General features: G+C 38.1%; 1 protein-coding gene across 2 annotated transcripts in view; it reads right to left on the bottom strand.

The window, feature by feature from the left end:
• Positions 1-2782: 2782 nt before the first annotated feature.
• Positions 2783-25414, bottom strand: part of Kua (Plasmanylethanolamine desaturase Kua) — a 61838-nt gene continuing 39206 nt past the window's right edge. For both annotated transcript variants that reach the window (XM_074175030.1, XM_023165031.2), the window contains 3 exons: positions 10597-10808; positions 7058-7276; positions 2783-3218 (listed from right to left, as the gene is read on the bottom strand). In XM_074175030.1, the coding sequence (XP_074031131.1) occupies positions 2958-3218; positions 7058-7276; positions 10597-10808 (692 nt within the window). In that variant the 3' untranslated portion in view covers positions 2783-2957. The remainder of the gene's footprint in view (positions 3219-7057; positions 7277-10596; positions 10809-25414) is intronic.

Below are 25414 nucleotides of genomic sequence, written 5' to 3'. Positions count from 1 at the left end.
ATTTTACCGTAGTTGGCAACCATGGGGTCGCATCCTTAATAAGGTCAATTATGGGGTGCGTTTTGTTCTCACTAATTTCATTCAGAATATCTCATTCCGGTTCTCTCTGTTCAATAAAATTACCTCTGACACAGATAATTGATACCTTGCGAACTGCATTGAAGAGAGAAACTGCGAATGATAAGATAATATTAAATATAAAGACACCATGGATTCAAAATCATTTCATCTTTCTCTTTCCAAAGGCGAATCCAATAGATGTACCACTGTACTAAGACAGATAATAACTTTTGGCTGGAATGACTCAATCCGGAATAGATGTAGTAGAACAAAATGCACCTATTCGAGCGTCATTAACAATAAAATTCGCCAGAATGGAATTATTCAATTTGTGTCAGATGTCAAATACAATAATAAAAACATACTTTTCAATTTTCTCTAAGGTAAATTAGAATCAGATTTATGCAAGTAATAATATTTCCCAGTTATATTTTTTAAATGCTTACAACGTATTTGATAAATAGTTTTCACCATTTTATAAACTATAACGATCAAAATAAAGCAGAAACTGAAAACTAACGTAACGTAACGTCGAATTCTGTTTCAAAACCAACCTCACGCTAGTTTTGAATCATCATTAATACGTTTCAAATCGTAGTTGATGTGACGTCATCGTTTCAAGGCCAGAACAAATGCATTTGAATCACAGACAAATACGTTTTGAATACATGAGTGCCAGAAAACGCCTCAGATTAGGGCGTGTTTTTGCGTGTATATTCTGCATCTGTAGATAAATCTTGAAAACTGATGAAAACTTCGCATTATATTGGACGAATAGCGACTCTTACAAGGCTGCTTGTAAGCATCGCATTAAAGAATGACCGATTTTTTTTAATAGTCTGCGGCTGGGTATAGGAAAATTTTTCTGGTGAAGTGTAGGGACACAAATTAACAGTTTCTTCAGACGCATGCATGACACCACAAACCACTTTAGAGTAAGTAGTTTGTGCATGCCACAGAGAAATGTCAAAATGAACTTCAAAATACCGTATATTTAGGTACACACCACAAGCGTTAAAACATAAAAATGACCACTCCGGTACTGTAATATGAATTCCGCTAGCCGATTGCAGTTGAATCTAATTGGCCAGCGTAAGGAGGCTTGTTTATTTTACCCAATAGATGCAAATGTGCGTGGTGATCATGCTTGGATCACGCATATATCTTTGTTTGAGTTACTTTGTTTGTTAGATGAATATAGTTTAGAAATTATAGAAAATAGTACTGTTACAATTAATGTGAAATTCGATATATGAAGGGAAAAAAAATAATTGAATTAAAAAAATATCGTTATATTCTAGTCAATTCAAGGAACACCTCATTGTGAGGCAATACAGTTTTACAAAAACGCAACACATGTTTTGCTATACAAAAGCTTCTTCAGGCGTGTCTATACTAGTATATTGACACGCGCGGCTCTGCCGAACTCTAAAAACTTGATTCGGTCCCCAGCGGAGTAGGCACAAAGTACCTGTATGCTCTGCTGTTTCTTCATTTTCCAAACAGAGGCGACATACAATATCCTCCGACAGTCCGAGTCTCTGCATATGATGATTCAAATGACAGTGACCTGTAAGAAGGCCTGATAGACATCGTAGTTCATCCCTACTTTAGTCCAACAACTGTTTGGTATCAAGCTTCGAAGGGTGCATACACGCCTTGGAGTGAGACAATCGAGGAAGATTCTGCCAGAAGTCCATAAATCTTCTTGCATTACAGGTGTTCAATATTTGTTTGACAAAGCCTAAAACGATGTCATTGACATGTATAATCAGCAGCCCCATTGCCTTCCAGGCCGGTATGGCCAGGAATCTAGACCAGAGACAATCTGTTAAGTCTTCCTATCGAGGAGAGTCGTTTTTGGCAATTTGCTACCAATTTAGACGTTGCTTGGTAGGAGCCTAGAGCTTCCAACGCCGCATGACTGTCCAAGAATATTTTTATTGACTTGTGTATGAGGTTGGATTCTTCCAATCTCTCCGCACACAATTCAATAACGTAAATTTTCGCTTGAAATACAGTCGCATAGGTTCCTAGGCAGGTTGATATCTGTCCTGTCCTCTCTACTCGGGTACTTTATAAGTACCCGAGTAGAGAGGACAGGAGTAGAGAGTACAGTGCTTTATAAGGCAGTTCGTAGTTGACAGTTGGAGGCATAAAGTCAGAGGTCATTTCCAGAATGCTGTGACTTTCAGTGTCAACCAACAGTCTGTGGCACTCTGCATTAAATTGATTTGTGTAATTGGCAATGTGCACAAGTCTGTATGCAGTCCATCTGGCGTTAGATCGTCCAGTTTTCTCCTCCTGGTGAAGGGATATATCACAGTTTTGCTAGGGTTGACAGACATCTGCTCCCTCAGTCACCAACTGTCGTTCTCGTGCGACACAATTAGCGATATCGATGTTACAAGTTTTTTACTATATAGCTGTTTATGCTTTGTCGTATAAGCAATAAATGAATCTACATCTGACACACTAATGTATCAAATAGTTCCTTATCCGACGCACCTCTTATGGCGAGATGATGAACATGAAAACAAACCCAGCAAATTTGAATATTTATTGGTATTATTTTTGAAGGAATTGTAGTCATCACTTTAGAATAAATACTAATTCTCTCAGTAACATCAAATGAATTCGGGTTTTTTATGTTATCACCATAAGCAGATAATTTGTACTGAAATTTTCCGACTTGAATAGGCGTATGAAATGAAAAGAAGGATTCGTTTAGTATTCATTTATTTATAACAAAAAGGACCCCAGTCTCGAAAACAGAATTGCTTAGGATATTAGAACTTAGAAATAAGTGAACATCGTTTGTATGCTTCTTTTATTTGGTGCTCAGAGATTTATGACAAACGGCTGTAGAAATAATTGACAAAAACGATCGTCCGCCATTACGTCCCCTTCTGAGCCCACTTGAGATCGTCGGCGCGCGGTTTGATGCCCGTCGCCGCCTCAATGACCGTTTCTAAGGCACTCCAGAATCGCAGCTTTTCCATCGGCCAGTTCAGCCAGCCGGTGGTGATGCAGAAGTAGGTTTCGTGTGGCGCGACGTGGTGGATACGATGGTGGCGCCGCGGCAGGATGATGCGGTATTCTTGAAGAAACACCACCCAGCTGGGAAGGCCGAAGTATGTGTGAGACCACTTGTGAATCTGCGGACGAGAATATTGAAAATGTCAGAAAGACGATTCGATCTAAAAATCTGAACGATTCATCATCAATATAATTTTTACTAAGAAAGATTGATGTTTAGTTTTGTCTTGTGATGGACTGTTTGGAACCTTTGGTGTATCAATGAATATTACTGGAGTTTTTTCCCAACACCAAACCGTTATTTTAACACCTCGGCACGTGTTTTGATCACCAAGAAGGATCGAGGAAGATCAAAAAACTCCAGTAATACTCAATTTTTTTACCTGAACAATATCGTCTAGCGACTGAGAACCTAAATCGGCACTCAAACTATCAACAGAGATACCATGAACAGATATATCATCTGAATTTAGGCTGTATAGTTATGAAAATTATTTACACCTTTTGTTACAAACCATCCACTGTCACCTTGTTACGACTATGCGTGGTTTCTTCATAAATGAAAAAGTGGTACGTTTATTCAAATTCTACAACTATATTGTAACGAATCTGAAGCCGGCCCTGACCGATATCTCAGCCAGCAAATAAACACATGACTCATCGCGAAAGGAATGAACTCGACAAGTCGACGCGAACAGTCTAGGCTACTACCGAAACAACTAGAGAAATCTAGCACAGTCGTTGCCAATATATAAGCCGGCTTCCCGTCCCGAGATGACAGTCTGTATCTAGAAAGTAAATCGTGTGTTTCAATAAAGAATACGAACTGTGAAGATAAATTAAGCGTTAGTTGTATAAGTGTTGTATATAAATTAGTTGTGACAGTGAAATATTGTTAAAAATAAATTTGTTTAAGACAGTTCATTCTTTAATTCGTTACAATATTTATTAATTCAAATTTCAACTTAATACTAGACTTCAATCCCACTATGACATTATTTCACTGTCTTTTCTTCGCTTTTGTACTAATCCACGTTTCGTCTCAAACTTTCGTTGAGACTTCTGTGTATATCCTACTTAATTCGAATGCTCTCATACATCAACATGTTACGAACTTCCTGTGTCAGAACCGTCTCAGAGTGGCGGTTCATCCTTTCGATCACATTGTATGATTCACATACAATGCGATCGTGACAAAATGTATTTGGTAATATATCTGAATGAATCATTTGTTGTGGAATTATTTAACAAAGACCGGACAAAAGAAAGAAAACGCGTTTTTTTTTGGTTCAACATTGGCTTTACTCATCAACGTAATCTCCATCAAGAGCCACAGCGCCGCTTTACCATGTCAATACCACTTTTGTAAAACGATTTATCTTTTTTGCCTCAAAATAGGCCTTAGGTTAGGTTAGGGCCATAGTGAGTGGGTCGATTCGACCCTCCACCGCAACACGCAATGGTTTATTGTGGCTTACACCTATTCACACTCGGCCAAATAAACCCAGCTTTTTAACGAAGCCGATTACTTTGTATGGTAAGAATACGGCTCTGCCGAACTCTAAAAACCTGATTCGGTCTCCAGCGGGGCAGTAACAAAGATGCTCTGCTGTTTCATCATTTTCCAAACAGAGGCGACACACACTGTCTTCTGACAGTCCGAGTCGCTGCATATGACGACTCAAATGACAGTGACCTGTGAGAAGGTCTGTTAGACATCGTAGTTCATCCCTACTGTATTCCCACAACTGTTTGGTATCAAGCTTCGAAGGGTGAATAAACGCCTTGGAGATTCTGCCAGAAGTCCAGTTGTTCAATGTTTGTTTGGCAAAGCCTGAAGCTATGCCAATGACAGGTTCTGGTCCAATGAAGCTTCTTGCAGCACCCTCCTTTGCGAGGGAGTCAGCAGCCTCATTGCCTTCCAAGCCAATATGTCCAGGAATCCAGACCAGAAACGATCTGTCAAGTCTTCCTATCAAGGTGGAAATTTGCTACCAATTCAGACATTGCTCGGTAGGAGCCAAGAGCTTCGATTGCATTGTGTGATTCGCTTTGGGCGCGACAAAATGTATTTGGTAATATATCTTAATGAATCATTTGTTGTGGAATTATTTAACACATGGGACGAAAAAACCTGGACCAAAGAAAGAAAATGCGTTTTTTTTTTTCAAAATTGGCTTTACTCATAAACAAAATCTCCAAGAGCCATACAATCATTTCAGAGCCGCTTTACCTTTTCAATACCACTTTTGTACAACGATTTATCTTTTGCTTCAAAATACGCCCTAGTTTCAGCAAAACCTTTTCATTCGAGCGAAATTCCTTACCGGTGAGCATTTTTTTGAGGTCGTGCCAAAGGTAGTTGCTGGAAGCCAAAATACGGCAGTTTTGTCATTGTTTTGATTAACTTGTGACACGGTGTGTTAGCCTGATGAACACATTTTTCTTCTTTGCCATATGCGGTCGTTTCTTTGCAATTTCGGCCTTCAAATGCCCTATAACGCTATATAATATTAATTGTTGATGGTATTTCCCTTCGTAAGATACTCGATGAATATACACATCTCAAAATACCGAGGTCCTAAATTTTCCAGCCAATTGTGGTGCTTTCGGGCGGTTTGGACGAGTTTCACCAGTTGCTCTACACTTATATGACGATAGTTTTGACTCAGGTGTGAAGTGATGGATCCATGTTTCATCCATTGTCACATATCGACGCAAAAATTCCGGTTTGTTTGTTCATTCAGTTCTTCATGGCATTCCCAGACCAGTTTTGATGTCGCCTTCGGGTTTGTCAGAGCCCCTAGTGCGCTCTTGCTGTCTGTTAAAATATTGATCAGCTCATTTCTTTGAGGTCTCAATTTAAGTCTTGCACACAACTGTAGTTTAAATTTCTATCCGCTCGGTATATTCTAGCTCCCGTTTCATGTTTGGTCTTCGATCGATCTGTATACCAGGTGTTTTTACCAAACATGTTTTCGGGATGACTAATGGTCTTGTACTCTTCACGGCTTATTATTTTGGCCGTGAAGTTTGTGTTAAAGGTGTACTTCGGTGTCATGTGGTGCGTGCGCATATTCCGAAATTTCTGTTCGGTTCGATCTTCTGTAGTTCAGTGAGTTTTCCATCCTGAATTGGCCCATCCTTCAATGCAGTTCTTGGGGTTGTTCTCATTTCTCACGTTATTCCCAAACATGCAAGTCTTTGCACCTTGCCTAGTTTGTTGATGGCGGTCGCCTGCTTCATCTTTGTCCACCAGACCAGAGATGCGTATGTTATCATGGGTTTAACCACCATCATGTATAGCTAATATACCATGTCTGGTTTTGACTCCGGTGTGAAGTGATGGATTGATGTTTCATCCATTGTTACATATCGACGAAAAAAATTCGGTTTGTTATGTTCAATAATGGCCAAACACTGCTCAGAATCATCAAGACGTTCGTGTATTTCGTCAACAGTGAGTTCGCGCGGCAACCACATTCAACAGAGCTTTTTCATAGTCAAATACTCATGCAATATAAAGCTAACAAGTTTAATATCTTTACAATGTCATCTAACTCACGCAACTTCACTTTTCGATAATTCAAAACGATTTTGTTTTTATTCAACAGATGAATTCTTTCCAGAAGATATCTCATAAGAATATGTCTTTATTCCAATTCAATATTTTGTCTCTTGGGAAATAAATTATTAAAATTATTATTATCATTGAATATGTGTTTTCGTAAATGGTATTCTGATAAGCACAGTTTCAATACCAGACTTTGCCAAGGATAAGTAACACTGAGACATTATTCTTCAACTGTTGCTCTATCTAACTGGTTCCGAAATTCCGAAATTTAGTGGCCTTCATTATCTTTAATACAGTGATAGATTGTTATTGGAAAATAATATTCGATGACCCTATTTGATACTTTACCAAATGAAGTAAAAAACTGAATCATTCAGTACAAACCTGATTGGTCATGGCTACAAAAATTGCCAGGAGAAAAATATAACAGTACCATGTAAACCTATTTTGAACATCTTCTTTGGACAAAGTGAGGAAATCCCACACCATAAGGCCCAGGAATGGTATCGCAACAGCAAAATTATCGCCGTTGGTTTCTATGAAATCATGGCGGGTTATGGACGTTGGATCAATATGGTGTTCTCGGAATGGTCGCAAAAAATTCTGAAAACAAAAAAAATCTTTCATCTTCCACATCTCTTATGAATTTGAATTTTTAAGAAAATATAATTAAAACTCAACTGACGATTTATTTATGTATATTTCAAAATACAAATTTTCAGACAGATTTTTCTGGTTTGAAGAAAAGTTTTTCACAACATTTATTATGGGTTAAAGTACAACTATGATATGAGATTTTGTGAATTTTTTCAAGAATAATATTAAACAATTTAATGTAATTAAAACTAAGGTAGCGAATTTCAAAAATGTATTTTTTCAAATGTACCCTAATGTTTTTCTTGAGGTCACTTGGTGATTTTTCATACTGAGTGAAACAATCATACATCAATTGATTTGAAGGATTTGAAGCTTTATTAACTTCTAATTATATGCGAGCGCTTTCGATAGCAGGTTGTGCTATCATCTTCATGGATCTACTCAAACTGAACGTTTTATCTTCTTGTTTGTTCTTGTAAACGGTTGAAACGACATTTTTTTGGCACCTTGGGAGCTGTCTGACTTGTCCATTTAGTCCAAATCTTCAGAAAACACTGCAGCCTCTTGGGCTTATTGCGTTTATTCTCCCATCTTCTCATGACACCCATTCCATCAGACTCGTTGTACAGGTTCCGTGTTGGATGTTCGTTATATTCTTCTGGACGTAATTTCGTACGTCCATATATTGCCTGCCTCCTGTGATTCAGTGCCTCACATTCGCAGATGTGTAGAGCTGTTTCTATTCCTTCGTTGCAAAATCTGCAGCCGAGGTCTCCGTTATACAGCCCCACTTCATTCAGGTGTCCTCTAAGCGGACAATGACCGGTTAGTAACCCTGTAATTATTTTGAGCCGATCCCTACTATATTGAAGTAGTTCTTCGGTTATTTTCTCGGACGGTTTCCTAATGAAGGTTCTACTGTGTTTGTTGCCAGGTACTTTTGTCCAGTACTCTATGTGCTTCTTATAGGTCCATGTCCTAATCTGGTTTCGTATCAATGATTTTGGTACCTCCAGAACTGGTTCAGGACCTATATATATATAAAGCTGATGATCCGTGTCTAGCGCATTCATCAGCTTTATCATTACTTGGGTTACATCAGGTAATACCCGTTGTGTTGGTGTTTCTCTAGGTTCATTGTTTCTAGGAATGTGTATTTTATTGTGTAGTATATTGAATGTTAGGTCTTGTTGTGTTTTGATATGTATTTGTTCCCCGATAAGTGAATTATGACTTTTGAATTCATGGATGTTTAGGTTTTCCCACATGTCCATACGGTTTCCTTTATTGACTTGTTTTATGACTTTGATGTTTTCTGGTGGGGTAAAGTTATGTTTTAGAGTTCATTCAGTTGGCAACACTCTTTATTATGGGTATCATTCGATTGATCTTGCGTTGCCCTTTCGAACTGTTTGAAAAATCTGTTTAAAATCTGTTTTTCCGTTAATCAGCTGTCGCCCCCATACGAACGACAACTCTCAAAAGTTGAAAACTTGTGCGAGCTAAGGACTAACGAGGTCTTACCTTTTAACGTGTGATTCCTTACACGGAATAGTACACGATCTCTGTATTTCGATGCGAGTTGGTTAGTGAACGAGCGGAGGAAAATCCACATTTTGTTTTTAACATTTGCTTAGTGATGAATGTTGTTTTTTTGTAAATGCCACAGTTAATCGCCATAATTGTCGTTATTGGGCTGATTCAAATCCTCACATTTTTCATGAAGTGCATACTCAACTTCCACAAAAATTAAATGTATGGGCTGGAATTTTTGGTGACCGTATTGTTAGCCCATTGTTTTCAGAAAGCAATTTAACCGGACAAATGTATCTGGTGCTTCTGAAAGATACAATTACCCCCCTTCTCACTGATATTATTGAAAATGAGCACAATTATCGGGAGGATCTGTTAATATTTCAAAAAGATGGGGCTCCTCCGCACTATGCCCTGCCTGTTCGGCAGTATACAGATCAGACTTTCCAGATCACTAGATTGGGGCATTTGCAAGATTAGTACCCAAAACCTTCATGTCAAGTTTTCGATGGCCCACCCTGTATACACTGTAACTATTCCAAAATAGAATCTCTGTACCTGACTGTGTTTGATTGCATACACTTATGTAAATTTTGTCACTGATATCCTCTTCAACTTCGTAGGTTATAGGTAAGGTTAGTTTTTCATAGGAACATTTGGTGTCCACCATAATCTATTGGTACAGAAGTTTGTCTTGTTGGGTTTTCCCAGTTTTATTACTAACTGGATAAACGATTTTCTCAAGGACAGGTCACAGGTAATCAGAATTGAGAACTTTCAGAACGAATCATGGTACCTTCTGGAATGCGTCAGGGCTCTCATTTTGGACCCTTGCTGTTCACCCTATTGATAAATGACGTTGGCAATTCAATTCATTACTGTAAATTCTTACTTCGATATGCAAATATACGTGAATATTGTTATAAGATACAGGATGATATCAATTCTCTATATTTTTGGTCTGAAAACAATGGGATGTCGTTAATTCAAGGAAAATGCTTGTGTATAACGTTTGCTAGAATAAATAACAAAATCCTCTTCAATTATGTTTTTGACGATCTCAATCTAAATCGGCTCAATGAAACAAGAGATTTGGGTATAATCTTTGATGTGAACCTTTCATTCACCACCCACATCAAAACCACCTTCAATAAAGCTCTCAAACTTCTTGTTGTTTTCAGAAATTGTAAAATTCTAACAGTGGATGCCACCAGAATTGTTCACCTAGTCTATATAAGATCTGTTTTGGAGTATGTGTCACCAGTCCGGTCTTCTCATTATAAAGTACATATAAATAATATAGAAGCAATGCAACACGTGTTTCGCCATACAGTGGCTTCTTCGGGCGTATCTTTACTGACACAAATACATGTTCGAAGAAGCCATGGGGATAATCCGTACACATAAATAAATAAAATTTTGGCAGGACTCCATTAGAAGTTTACACAATCGAGAATCTTTGAATCTAAGTAGATATTGTTGTGAATGATTCCTAAAAAATAACACTGGCCGATGCGATGTCTGTTCCACCAATTTCCAGTTCCATTGGGTTATTTGAGCAATACCGTCACGTACCTAGTTCGGAAAACGCAGTTGCGAATTGAGCTTTTAAGGCGATAGACCCTTGAGCATTAGTCTGAAGTTCAATTAGAGTTTTTATACTGTACTGTCAACGTATTAGTGACATACTGTAGAGTGGTCAAACGTAACGGGACGGGAAAACAACAATATACTCTTTTTACCTCAGTACGCAATCCAAATATACTCAATTAATAGTAAGACCGAAGGCTTACCTTTCCTATAAGAGGTAAATCTACGGATCCCCAAGTATCAGCTCCCCAGTGCACTAGACCTGACCCAAAATCTGCTGACAATATTCCGCAGAAGGCTGCCACCACGACTTCGCTAAGCTTTTCCAAACGGAAGTGAACCAAAAGGAACATGAAATCGACTCCCATCAGAGTCATACATATTCCGACGCATATGCATTCTTGGGTTCTTTTTCCTGAAATGAAAAATAGTATAATAAGCACGTTAAACAAATGTGAGCAGACAACATACATTTTATGTCATACTAATTCATTATTGTAATGTATTGCTTAGTTACTAACTATACTGATTGTTTAAGTTGTATAAGGTTGTATTCTATACATTGATGCTGCCCGTGGTTTGGTCTACCTATCAGGCGCGTCCCCAGGTGACGGATAGGGGAACGGCCAGGGGACTGGAGGTCCTGTCCGGGAAGCCAATGTGGTCTTACGGACGGGGTCGCCGGACTCCTGGTCAGTGGCAGAATTAAGTAGGGTGAGGGGAACTAAAACTCCCCGAAAGCCTTTGCAAAAGATGCCCAAGCTAAGGTGTAAGGAATCGTGCCAATAGCTGAACGGCCGCAGGGTGATATGCGGTTACGAACGCATTACCTCTGGTAATGCGAGGCTCTGCCAGAAGTGACCAACTCTTCCCTTGCTACTCGTGGGAACACACATGAATGAAACACACGAAAACAGAAACAGTAAAAAAACCAATCCCGAGGCTGGACAGAAGTGCTTACCTCAATCTACCGGTTGGAATGAGGCTGGACATAGCAGATCACCTCGTGATGGTGGCTATGTCCAGCCGAGGCGTAAGCGCATTTGCGGCGCCGAGGCCAAAAGGAGAAAGAGAGCGAAAGAGACAGGAGTAGCAGCAACTATAAGTGCACCCTCCTCCTCCTTCCCCACTCCACCTCCAATAGCAAGGGCACTTCCTGCGGCGGCGCCAAGAGCTCCGCTTTGAATAAAGGCAAGGAATCGGCTGCCCCTGCAGGAAAGCTCCCTCACTTGTGCAACTAAACGGAGGGAACACCAAGAAGGTTGAAGAAGCCGCGCAATGACAGTAATGTCTCCGCACCTTTCAAAACCTTCGCGGATGCCACCGTAGGACACCTCAAGGTTGCCAAAGAGAGTGTGTGTTCGGCGAGTCTTGGCCTACACCTGCCAATATAAAGGAGATGTCTCCTAGTGACCTGTCCACCTTCCTGAAAAGTACAGGATGGAAGATGGCCTAGGAGGACAACTCCTCGGGAGCATGTACAATGGGTCACATGTGGCCTAAGTGCTGTGGGTCTACACTCATCCAACCTACTCTACAGATACAGATTCATTGATGCTGTTTATTTTTTCCAAATTTTATTTTTTGACACTTTTCAGCCTATTAATATGATGTCTTTAAGCAATTTTCGGACAATTTTTCTTTATGAATTCAAATTGAACCAAAGCGCTGCCGCTGCCCGAAAAATTAACCAGGCATTCGGCAATGATAGTATTGAATATTATTGGAGTTTTTTCAAACACCAAACCGACACGTGTTTCGATCACCAAGTGATCATCTTCATGAGGAAGATCAAACTAAACATACTTACTTTAGAAAAGAAACGGGTACCTACCAATGTTATTATTATTTTTTTTACAGGTTACGGATACAATATTGGTGCATTCTTCATAATGTATCTATCAATCATGTCAGTCTTAGGCATTGAAAGAGATAAAGGGGGAAAATGGCAATCTGGTTCAGCAAAAAGAATAGAAAATGTTTGTTTCTTCAATTGAAGTAAAGTGCCTAAATAACCGCAGTGTCAGTGATTTTGACTGGAGTTTTAATATGGCGACTCAGACATGATGTTTTATCAATATATTTTGTCATTTTTCGTTGTTTAATGTTCCAAAAAAGTACATCAGTTGGTGTATCTTAAAGAATAAAAAACTGTTTAATTTCAGGTGTTTTTTTTATGCCCACAATAAATATAGGTCATGCGCCACTACTGAATATATTGACCAACAAAGGGCCAATTACAGATCCTTGAAGTACACCAGTTGTTGCGGAGTATTGAACTGAGTAAATTCTTTTAAAAATCGATGAAAATGGCCAGTTATTAATGATAATCATTAATAATTATCAATGATAATGGAGGTATAAAAAACGATTCGTGTCAAATGATCCAGATAACAACTGAATCTCCCGGTATAATCTCGTCGTTATTCGATAATAGGCACTTATTTTGCGTTCTTTCTATTTTCACATAATTTATAATTGTTCAACCAACTAAGTTGCGACTGAAAAAATTAGTAAACAAAGTAATCGTGTCAGTTTTACATAAAAAAATTGTTGCAACCCAACCCAAACGGTGACATTTTAATGAAACACAAACAAACAATTCAACTCTGTATTACCCTACACAGGTGGAAATCCTTGGGGAAATTCCTTTGTTATTTTTCACATAGTATTAGCCTGCAGAGTCTTCATCAATTCCTGCCGGACTGCTTGATGACCCTTATCAATTAACTCTGTAATTGAACCGAACAAATATCATGTGGGATGGTCTGCTTACATAATTTTTCAGTGGAGGTATTTTTTTCCTTTGGGGCAAATTTGAGTCTATGCGTGAGGAATGAACACGTAAACGGTAAGAAAAATTAGTTTGAGAGGAAAGGCAAAGATGAAACACTCCAGAATGATATTTCCTAATACACAAAGTATGGAACTTTAGAAGAACACCCAATTCACTCTCAAAATGATTATTTTTTTTAAGGACAAAACACAAGCACGCCAGAAAAAGGCGCTCTCAGAGCGGTGGCTGGGCGAAAGTAGTGATTCACATTGGATTTGAATTGCTAGAGATTGAATCCGTTTGGAAAAACGTTCTCAGGAAGTTTATTCCACAATAACGCAGTTCTCCAGATGAAAGAGTTCTTAAACAGTGAAGTTCGAGGTGTACTGAGTTGGACCTCAAAACGATGAGCAGCCACATTTCGTCGTGTATTTCTGATATGTACCGCTCTTGGTGGAATCAAATGTGCTAAGTCACTTGAATAATTCCCGTGAAAGTATCTATAAAAGAGAGACAAATCTCTAACCTTTCTTCGATGTTCCAGACTATCAAGGTTGCACGTGATGTTCGCGTCTCCAATCAGGCGGATGGCTCTTTTCTGGATGGAATCCAGCAACTTCATGGTATGTTTAGGGGCAGAGCTCCATACATGAGAACAATACTCCAAAGAAGGTCTAATCTGAGCTTTATGAAGCATCAAAAGTTGCCGAGGTATGTACAATTTTCTGGTTGGGAACAGTGTTCCAAGCTTTTGAGAAGCAGCCTTTGCAATTCCAGCGACATGATTGTGCCAAGACATATTGGTATCCATTTTAACCTCCAACAAACTTATAGAAGCAGAAAGCGGAACTGTCTGACCCGACATTATTATATCCGGTTCGGAGATATTTATCTTCTTGGAAAAAACCGGTGCTTGGGTTTTTGTGGCATTGAATTGAACTAGGTTACTTTCACCCCAATGCGAAATCACTTCCAGATCCTCAAAAAGGTATGCAACCTTCTGCTTCAGGTGAAGATGAGCCTCCGTAGCCGATGTCCTGGAATCCAAATGAAATGACAAGACAAGTGTGCTTGTTGGCAACAAAGCAATATATTGGATTCTTGTTTTTTTCCAATAAGTCGTTGATATACAATGAAAAGAGGGTTGGAGATAATATGGATCCCTGGGGAACACCAGCGTTGATGGTGAAAGTATTCGCGATATATCCATCGACGGCCACTTGCAGGGAACGCTCTTTCAGGAAGCTGGAGAACCATACACAAAAAATGATCCGACAAGCCATAGCATCGAAGTTTGGTCAACAATCCCTCATGCCAAAGGCCCTATGAAATATAGAATTGGAATCTGTGGCAAATAATGATAGTGGAGAGTGTTGCACTTCTGGTTTTTTAGAGCAGTACTTGTTTTGTCTCGAAATGATTGTTATCCTTAAAAACTTATATATTAGCGAACCGTCCCGGCTACGCACGGGTGCAATGCTGATATCAAATATACATATACACGCGTGCGATCGCTGCTAATCACAAAATACTATAGGGCGAAGCTGACGAGTCATCCTGATATTAACCAGGTTTGGAGACCAGCTCCCCTACCCTTTTGGCTGATTATTGGCCTTGAGAGGGACCAATGGGTACACAACTGATAGATGACGGCATGAAGTCCTTAGACATCAGTGCAGCCCTTCATGGGATACCCCTACCTGGCTGGGGTGGGATGGATGAAAAAGTTATTCATCCAGGGCGAAGCGCGGCGTTCGACGCGCCATTTATAGGCACGCGTCGCCGCCCTCCCCACCTCCGGCCGGTACCGCCGAAACCGCTATGTCCCTGCATTTTAAATCTGTAATATCTTTGAAGATATTCATTTAAATTACATGTTGTGAAGGGCCATATTGATCTATAATGATTGGATAAGGATTATTGCTGTAGTGCTTAAAATCGCTTCATAAAAAAGTAAAGGATGAAAAATGGTTATTGTGGGTCATTCCTAAGAGATATATATATATAATATATAAGTACTGCAGTACTTTTTTTATCTATCTCTCTCACCTACTCTCACCTACAGAGTAGCGCAAAGATAGCCTATGTGGCTTCTGAGCAATGTTGGAAGACCTTAGGACGCGCATGGGGTCTTTCACCCCGTGTGGTCACCTGGATCTATACTACAATAATAAGACATATGTTAACGTACGGAGCCATTAATGGGGACCGAAAGTTCTACAAGCAACGGCCATCAAAAAACTATATCAAATACAGCGACTGGCTTGTTTAAACATCACAGGAGCCACGAGGACAACACCAACTGCTGCAATGGAATTAATTACCGGTGTGACCCCTCTGGGCCTGTACGTTAAGGAGGTTGCGTTAATGGCCATGTTACGGTTGCGCACGGCTGGTGTAAACCTCGAAGTAGAAATGGGTCAATTGACGCTGAGCTTATGGTGAGAAGCGCTTACTGCGCAACCAGTGATGCAATTTGAACCCCGGTTTGTGTTCAATAAACCCTACAAGTACAGATGAAACAGAACACTGAGTCAGATACGCATTTATACAGACGGCTCAAAAACCAAGGGAGGCTCAAGATGTGGAGTATACTCCAGATCACTAAACCTAAGGATTAAGTGGAGAATGGGAAAAAAATACCAGCGTGGTCCAAACATAACTGGCTGGTATCTCAATCGCCACAAAATAAATAACCAGAAAAGAAATTTCTGGCAAAAACATAATAATCTGCACTGATAGCCTTTAACCCTATTAGCCTTGAACAGACAACGTGTTACCTCTAGGCTAGTACTAGAGTTCCACCAAGATTTAGTCAAAGCCTCGGTAGATAATAACATTATCCTGAGGTGGGTTAAAGGGCACGACAGGAGTAAAGGTAATCGCATTGCCAACAGATTGATCTATCTCGTAGAGTTCGGCCAGCGTTTGCTAAGTAAGCGCAAAAAATGTGTTAATTCACATCACATAGAAACCTCCGAAATTATCAGTGTTTCTCTACTATATTATGCACGTTATATTCGTATACACCTTCCTCTTGAATCACTCATCAAAATCTGTTGCGTAGTTTTAAAGATCTAAGCATACATAGGGACAGACAGCGGGAAGCGACTTTGTTTTATACTAATGTAGTGATTTTTTTGAATCAGAAGAACTCTTGTTTGGCCATCAGGACAGTTCAAACTATTGATTATTTATTCATCCATAGTCGACAGTTCAAACTATTTATCATAAGTCTCGGTTGAGTTAATGGCTGCCAAATTAGAAAAATATGGACTTCCTAACAATATTAAACAATGGCTGAAGTCTTATCTGGAGGATAAGACTATGGTGGTAAAGTAAAATGCAACGTTCTCCTTGACTCACACTCGTTATGCCGTGTGTTCCCCAAGGATCGATTCTTGTGCCTTTGCTGTTTCTCATATTTGGTAATGACCTAATTACGTCACTCCTGCTGACAATAATTTGAATTGTGATCTCTAAAACGACAATGTATGTACTGTGTAAGCTCAGCCAGGTTTACTATGTTACGAAGCAATTGAAAAATTCTTTGGAAAAGGCATGGTTGATAAATATTATATACATATGTTGATATATACAAATAAATACATCATTATCCTCTCACTTGCCTGTATCTCTGTTATTTTCGAACTTTGTTTTATATAATGAAATGTATAAAGTTTGCTAGAAAATTATGATAAAAATTATACAGTCCACAATCACAATACCCTCCACGGTAATCTGTGAGACTCTAGCCAAACAAAAATAAAAAAATTAGACTTCGTTAGTCCTTACCTCGCACAAGTTTCGACTTTTTTAAGTTGTCGTTCGTAGGGAGGCGACAACTGGTTAACGGAAAAACAGATAACAGATTGTATTTAAATTGTCGATAACTCACACACAATTCTCAGTATAAACTATTGATTATCTAATCGTAATCAGACTATAGTTGTTAGGTAATTTGAATTTTCGATAAGGTTAATCGACTCTGTAGTCGTTCAAACTATTTCGATTTATAATGATAAACACCATTATATTAATAACGTCTTATTTCAATAATGATGGTATGAACACATCGATGATATAAGTAAAGTGAGGAAGAAAAAAACTCCCCAGTTTGGTCTTGACTTTATATTGTTTCCATTTCTGTGGGTATCTTCGTGTAAATACTATAATGAATAGGTACAAACTCGAAGAAATGAAAACAAAAAAGAGGTCAATCGATACCGATTGAGGTTGATAGGGTTTTTAATGTGAATATTTAATGATTTCCAAGCAGCGATTTCAGACATACAATGCTGAAAAACCCCTCTTTAAACTAAAGCCATATATATACAGAGTGATCCATCTAAAAGAATGTCCATTTCAATTTTCTTCAAAATGAACTCAAAAAACTAAACAAATTTGTTTTGAATATTTCAAATAGCGATGAAGATTAATTAGCAGTTATTTTTGAATAGGTACGTTTTAGTCATTTAGTCATTAATGATGACATTTTTGACTGAACGTGTACTTTCATGATATAGTGAATACAATGTAAAAAATTGTTAATTTTGTAAATTTACAAAAAATAACCAGCCAAAATCTTCGGTTGAATGAAAATTATTATGAAAAGTACGTCAGTCAAACTGACTAAGCCATATTTCAAGGATCACATTTCAAATACTGAAGCCTTTGATAATCTAGAATTAATTGGGACAAGCAAACTATAGATAATTAAAATAAGGGAAGATTTTTTTAAGTAAATTCAATCAATTATTGATATTCGAAAATATTTTGGTAACTTCCAGTAGATGCGTATCATATTTGCCAAAAATGGGAGAAAGACAAGTTTTCTCTCTGTAAGGCGCGAAATCGTGGCATATATGTCTAAAAATAACCGTCAATATCTACCTATGTATCAAATTACGGCAAAATATTAAAGGAACAGAGATATCTTTCATCTTTATGTAACACTCCCATAATTCTAATCATGAAAAAGTAATTATACAAAGTGGATTATGAATAATCTGAAAATTAATTTTCAGTAAAGTTATTCATACATTCACGAACAACATATATAAAAACGGAATTTGAGATTCCAAAAACCCAAGTATGACCAAAAATCTATCTAAAAATATATTATTCTAATCTTTTGTTACAGTAGTTATTTTCTTACGGGTCTCTTCCCCGTCTCAATCATTTGTGACTTTTGCTCTGAATGTGTAGTAGAAATGAGTCACCAAACAATGAATGTTGGAACATGCTTTTGTATCATAACTATGGAGGGTAGATATCCCTTTCCTCCATAACCATAACAAACGAATAGCCGTCTGACAAGTGAAAGATGACATGTGACAGATGTATTCTGTTCTATGAGTTGAGCACAGAACTAAAACTGAGATTTGGTTTTGCTGATTCGACACATATTTTCTGGCTAAGATTTTTAAATAATTTTAATTACGTTTTAATGTTGACATAATCATTTATTATTTATAAATATCTTTTAATCGCCATTATTGTTGGGGAAGTATATGCTCACACCATATATACGGTGCGCCCATAAAAATACTCGTAAATTCATTATTAGCTAAATGAACAATAAATTATTAATTCCCGAATAAGGTCGAGTTTTGATTCACTAATTGTATAGGATGTATAGGACTTACCTTCGAGAAAAGAAGTTTCTTACAACCTTTCTATTCTATAGGACAGTCTATTTGGTTTTTAATTTCGGAAGTTATATTTCTCTGGTGATATTTTGCCTTTATTGCAGCGAATACTTCAAGTTTTCAAAAACTTCATGAAGAGGAGTATAGTGGGTTAATATCAGATAATCAAATGGACCACACCACTGTTCCCCGTCTTCCTATCCACCGATCTGGACTTGTACGCTAGTTTGTAAGCAGGACCTTTCTATCTAGCACACAATTCCAGTGAAATATGGCGGCGTCTCATCCTATTATAACCAGATACAACGGTTTAGATAGGAAAGACTTCAGAAATTGTCTCTGGTATGGTTCTTGACCATACTGGACTGGAAGGTACTTGAGCTGTTGACTCCATTGTAAAGGAGTGCAAGCGATCTGGATTGAAAAAAAGTTTTAGATTGTAACCTTTTTAAAAAGGAAATATTATACTTGCAGGGTGCTCTTCGTCAGGTAATTTTAAGTCGTAAGTTAGTAAGAAGCTTCTTATTATGGATGTTGAAACGGGCACCACCGGATTTTGTTAATTCACTGGAAATATGTCAAACACGGAAAACATAACTCAATTGACAAGAAAAAAATAACAGTCGCTATGTTTCTCAAATTTTTGTACGGAATAGTAGTTCTGTTCAGAAAAAATACCATACGTATAACTATATAAGCTTTTTCTAGAGGCACATTACTTCCCTGAAAGAAACCCTACGAGAGATATGCATAAATAGACAAGTATTCGGAAAATGGGACAACTTTACTTGAAAAAAGGAGAGTTTATGTGAAAAAATTGAAAAACTCACCCTAAAATGAGGTTTCCCTTCACTGACGGTTCAATAGTATGAAATGACCGGATGTGACACATTTCTATTGATGTCGCCAATGTTTCTCTATACAAGGAGTTCCCAATTATATTTGGTGGTGGAACCCTTATTGAGCATACATATTTTGACGGAACACTGACGGAAATCTGTTAAACTCTGTTTTTTTGTTAATCTCCGACAGAGAGCGCGGAACCTCTGTGACTTTACGGAACCCCAGGGTTTGGCAAACCACCATTTTGGAATCTAGGTCCTACACAATGATCCGTTAGAAAAATAGAATGTTACAATCAATCCAAGACATTTATTTATAGCTTCTTCGAAGTAGGTATGTCAACAAACATACTGTAGTAAGGATAACAGGTCTAATTACAGGTGACGATTGTCTGAATCATCATATGAAGAGACCTGGACCGTTGAAAGACAGCATCTACCGTTTCTGCTTAGAACACAATGAAACAGCAGCCATAGAAAATTAGATATTAGACAATTCAGTGTCTTCTTTCAATGAAAATTATATTGATTATAGATTCTCACATTTCTGTTGTTTCTATTACTATTACCTAACCGAAATATGTATATAGGTTTGATTTTCATGTATAATTTAGATACATGTATGTATATTCGACTTGAAAGTACAACTATTATAAGGTCATCAGTTGGGAGGGGTCATGATGCAGTCATTACATGCCTATATGACATTGTCTCACATCGGAGTCCTTCAGTCCTGTATTTTAAAGAGATTTGTACCTACACTTTTCATGTATAAAATGAAGAAATATACTTTCTCTTGCCATCGTAAAAATCATTCACCAAATAAAGTAATCGATTTCGTCAAAAAGAGTAGAATACACCCATTCACTTTGGACCTAACCGATATACCGTCTCATAAATTGAATAAAAATAAAGATGACAACACCTACAACTGTTAGTAAATTTTAAAACACCCCCCTTTCCATCGAAAGCTATAAAAATATCGATAACATACAAACCAGTGAAATTAATCACCAGAGTAAACAAAACGCGCTAAATAAAGCCATAAATTCTCCTTATAATCGAAGGTTCCCGATGTATTTTTATCCCCGTTTATTTACGTCCTGTCTTGAAGTCGGCCCCTCCCACAAATTCATGAAAAAATGTGCCCCCAGAAGGTGTAGCCTGCCAATAACTATGAGAAATTGAGCCGTAAACTAGACACTAGACAGAAACCGGTGACCTGATCCCATAAATTTTAACGAAGAAAGTCGTAGAGTTAAGTGTGGAGTACTCGTACTCGCCTACTAGTCAGGGTGACCACATGCGGTAGATTTCTACTTTTTCGGTAGATTTTCAACACGAATTGAAAAATTGCAGTAGATGAATTTTCGCCCGTAGATTTCTTTAGATTTGGATAATATGCTTTGGCGACAGAATTTCATTTCAATGTGAGTGGCAACATCTACAGTGAATGGCATGAATTTATTGATTCTGGGTTCTGCCGCTTCGAATCACAGAACACAAAATGGATACAAATCATAAAAAATCCACTTCCCGATTGCTTTTTATTGTTTTCAATATTTCCGATCTCCGAATAAAGGAAGAAGAAGAAGATAATAACACATAACCTCATTTCACTTTTCGTTTTTCAGACTTTCAAAGAATTGAAAGTGTCAATTCAAACATGGAAACATTTCTGTTTTTGAATTTTGAAATCTCATACTTGAAATAGTCCCAGTGTTCAAAATGAATAACAAAAAAGAACTAACTGGAAAGCAACTTGCTATTTCAAGTATTAGACCACGCCCATTGGCCATATCCATACGAAGAATTGAATTTTGGTTCAATAAAAAATTTCTAACCATAAATTTCAACAAAATATATTATCTTTTTCTCACCAGTTATTAAAATTCATTACTGAGTTTTGACCCAATGAAAATCATAAATAGTTAATTTGAAATGGGACAATCACATTTCTCATATCACATTTCTCTCATATCATAAAAAACTGCGATATCAAATACCTAAATTTAAATCTTCTAAACAATTTCTTCCAGTTGCAGTCACAACTTAGCTCTGATACTTCAGCATGGGGTGGTGAAACTGTTCTCCATAATTCGGAAATTATTCAAAAAATGTTTTGAAAACAATATACCACCCAAATCATGTGTCCTTCTGATATTTTATATTAAAAAAAAGATACACTCCAATTATTCAGATGAATACTCCTAATAGGTACATATTTTCTAATGCAGAAAAAAATTCAACATTTATGGACACAAGATACTAAAATAATTTTTGACCACTAATTATAAACTGAATGAGAAAATAAGTAGCAGCAATTTTACATACATGTTATATATTCCAATACGCTACGATGCAACATACATTATATCAAAAATGTATGATGCAATTCCAAATCATATTGAAGTGACCATATCCTTTCATTGCTATACAAATGAAGTGAAAACATGGATAATAACAACTAGCTGATATTTCTTACATAATATGATAAATCACCGATTCATTACCAAAAAATAATTCACATGTTGTATACATTAATGATTATATAAATCTGAATTAATATATTTTATTGAATTACTTATCCTCACCTCACAAAAAGTTCAGCTTCTTATGATTTTCTGTTGATTTAATAGCGAAGCAAATATGTGGAATGCCCGTTCAACGATTCACGTTACCAAATACAATGACGTTAGCGTTATATTAGTCATATTTCGGCTTATTTGATGATGCCACAGAACTATAACTTAGTTATAGTTATAGTTCTGTGGATGATGCGTCGAGATATAAAAAAAAGTCCCCAACTATGGCAGCAACTTACATCGCTATTGTTGTATGACGGGTTGCCTACACTTAGCCTACACTGAACAGGGCGGATTTTTAAAACTTCACAAAAAGCATGGATCGGGTAAAACATGAACTACACATTGAAAATCTCACATTTTACTGAATTTCACCCTTTCAGATAATCAATACATCCTCCAAATAGTACTTGTCATAATTATTATTGAACCTTTTGGTTTGTACAGTAAAATTGCCGTGCGTTGCATTTTGGGATATGTCATATCTATTACTATTACTCAATTTTAGTTGCGGAGTCGATTTAAGTGTTGAACTGTAATAAGCCTAATAACACGAAATAAATCATTTTTGGTAGGGAGAACAAGAGCATTTTCTTATTGTATCTCTCCCGGAACCACCTGCGAATCAAACCCCTGAAAATATTTTGGCATGCAAATGAATATTATAGAAATAATTTTTGTATATATTCATGAATAAATTCATTATGATTATTATTATCAGTCACTAGAATCTGAAGCATATTGTCTTAACAAGGCTCCAGGAATGTTATGTTCCGTTTGGCAACGTAATCAGGGATCCCGGTACAATTTGATAAATCAAGAGCAACTCAACATCGAAAACAACGATTTCATCTAGAATACTGCATAGCCATGCCAAGAAACATACCGACGTAATGCCATAAAATAAGACTGTCTTTAAGGAATTTCCCCGGGAACTCCGAGCAATAAAAAGTTTCGCGCGATGCAATACGACATCGTTTCCATATTTTTAGAGGTTCGCCAGAGGGTTTGCGCACAAATAAATCCTCGTCTCTTTGGAATAATAACATTTGGACACGGTAGCAATAGCGCAGAAAAAACAGTATTGAGGGGGGGAGCAATACCAACAGGGAAGAGATAGGTAATAAAAATTTAAAATTCAGGGAAATGTTGCAACGGAGCTTTGTATGAGAAAGAATACAGGATATCCAAGGAAACGAGCTAACTCGGCAGTAAAATTTTAGAAGGATATTGGCATGTCCCTATTTTCAATACAGTTCACAGAATGAACCATGGCTGGTCATACCATCCTTGATTGCCTCAGCCCAATACGCGACTCCAATAGAAAGGGCGCATTTTTTTTTTTCGAAAACTTAATTTTTCTAACACAGATGCCCTGTATGGCCAGAATACATATCGAAGTCTCACCGACCGTGTCTCATTTTCTGGACTGTGGCTCAGTAGAAGAATATCAGCCTTAGTACTCATGTTGCAATGAAATTGTCGAGTGAATGTTAATAGCCGAACGCTGGTGTATTTTAACGACCAAATGCAAACCTACACCGTAGTGTCTTTCATTAAGCGCTTCTTATCTTTGAATTTAAATGTAACAAAATGTGCCAAATTGATGCCATTATGTGTGGAATATAACGTCGTTCCAATGTCCGCCACGGCTTCTCTGGGTGGAGCGCATCTGAAGTCTAACGGTGTCAAATCGCACGATCTCGGTGGCCATTTCACATCACCTCCACGTTAGATGAGTATGTCCTCAAATCGCTCGTGCAGAATATCCAATGTGGCATGATAAGTGTGGCACGTAGCGCTGTCTTGTTTAGATCATCCAATTCAGGCCAAAAGAAGTAGGTAATCATCGCCGTTGACAGTGATAGCTTGGCCAACGTCGTTCTCAAAGAAATATGGAACGATGACACCGCCAGTCCAAAATCCACACCGGACAGTGACTTTTTCGGGATGCATTGAACGCTCTTGGATCTCATATAGATTGGTGTCGTCCCAAATTCGACAATTTTGCTTGTTCACGTATCCATTCATCCAGAAAAGGCCTCATAACTGAAGATGATTTTTCGAGGAAAATTCCTTCCTAGGAAAAAGTTTTAAACGAAGCCAGACTATTTCTATGGACATGTCGAAGGATTTGTGGTGAAACTTGGGGGTTAGGTCCCAAACAAATCCATTGGATTTATGTGATGATTGTCAGACCATTGATCACTTATGGTGCAGTTGCTTGGCAAGCGAAGCTCTCTGGCTTAGAGAGACAGGCTTGTCTGGCCATCAGTGGTTCCATAAGTACCACACCGTCAGCGGCCATGGAGATCCTTCTAGGTCTCCCTCCTCTCCACATTTTTCTGGAGAAAGAGGCTAGATGTACTGCATACAGACTTGTGCAACTTGCCAATTGCACAAATCAATTAAATGCAGAGTGCAACAGACTGTTGGTTGACACTGGAAGTCACAGCATTCTGGAAATGACCTCTGACTTTATGCCTCCAGCTGTCAACTACGAACTGCCTTATAAAGTACTATTCCCGAGTAGAGAGGACTGGATCCCCCGGAAAGAGGAAATATTAAGAGCAGATAGCTGTTGGTTCACAGATGGATCAAAAACACCTTTCGGTTCTGGTACAGGTGTTTTTATTAGTCGCAGATCCAGGACAGAAATATCTACCTGCCTAGGAACTTATGTGACTGTATTTCAAGCGGAAATTTACGGTATTGAATTGTGTGCGGAGAGATTGGATAAATCCAACCTCACACATAAGTCAATAAAATATTCTTGGACAGTCAAGCGGCGTTGGAAGCTTTTGGCTCCAACCGAGCAACGTCTAAATTGGTAGCAAATTGCCAAAAACGACTCTATTCGATAGAAAGACAACAGATTGTCTCTGGTCTGGATTCCTGGCCATACTGGCCTGGAAGGCAACGAGGCTGCTGACTCCCTTGCAAAGGAGGGTGCTGCAGAGACTCGGACTGTAGGAAGATAATGTGTGTCGCCTCTGTTTGGAAAATGGTGAATCAGCAGAGCACATACTTTGTGCCTACTCCGCTGGTGACCACTCACCATGCAAACTAATCCGCTTCGTTGAGAAGCTGGGTTTATTTGGTCGAGTGTGAGTAAGTGTGAGCTACAATAAACCTTCGCGGGTTGCGGTGGAGGGTCGAGTAGACTC

Source organism: Leptinotarsa decemlineata, unplaced genomic scaffold, assembly GCF_025532065.1.
Source record: "Leptinotarsa decemlineata unplaced genomic scaffold, Ldec_3_MD MMD2_tig00000882_RagTag_RagTag, whole genome shotgun sequence".
NCBI lineage: Eukaryota > Metazoa > Arthropoda > Insecta > Coleoptera > Chrysomelidae > Leptinotarsa > Leptinotarsa decemlineata.
Note: the sequence above shows the minus strand (reverse complement) of the source record. Positions and strands in the feature narration are given on the sequence as shown.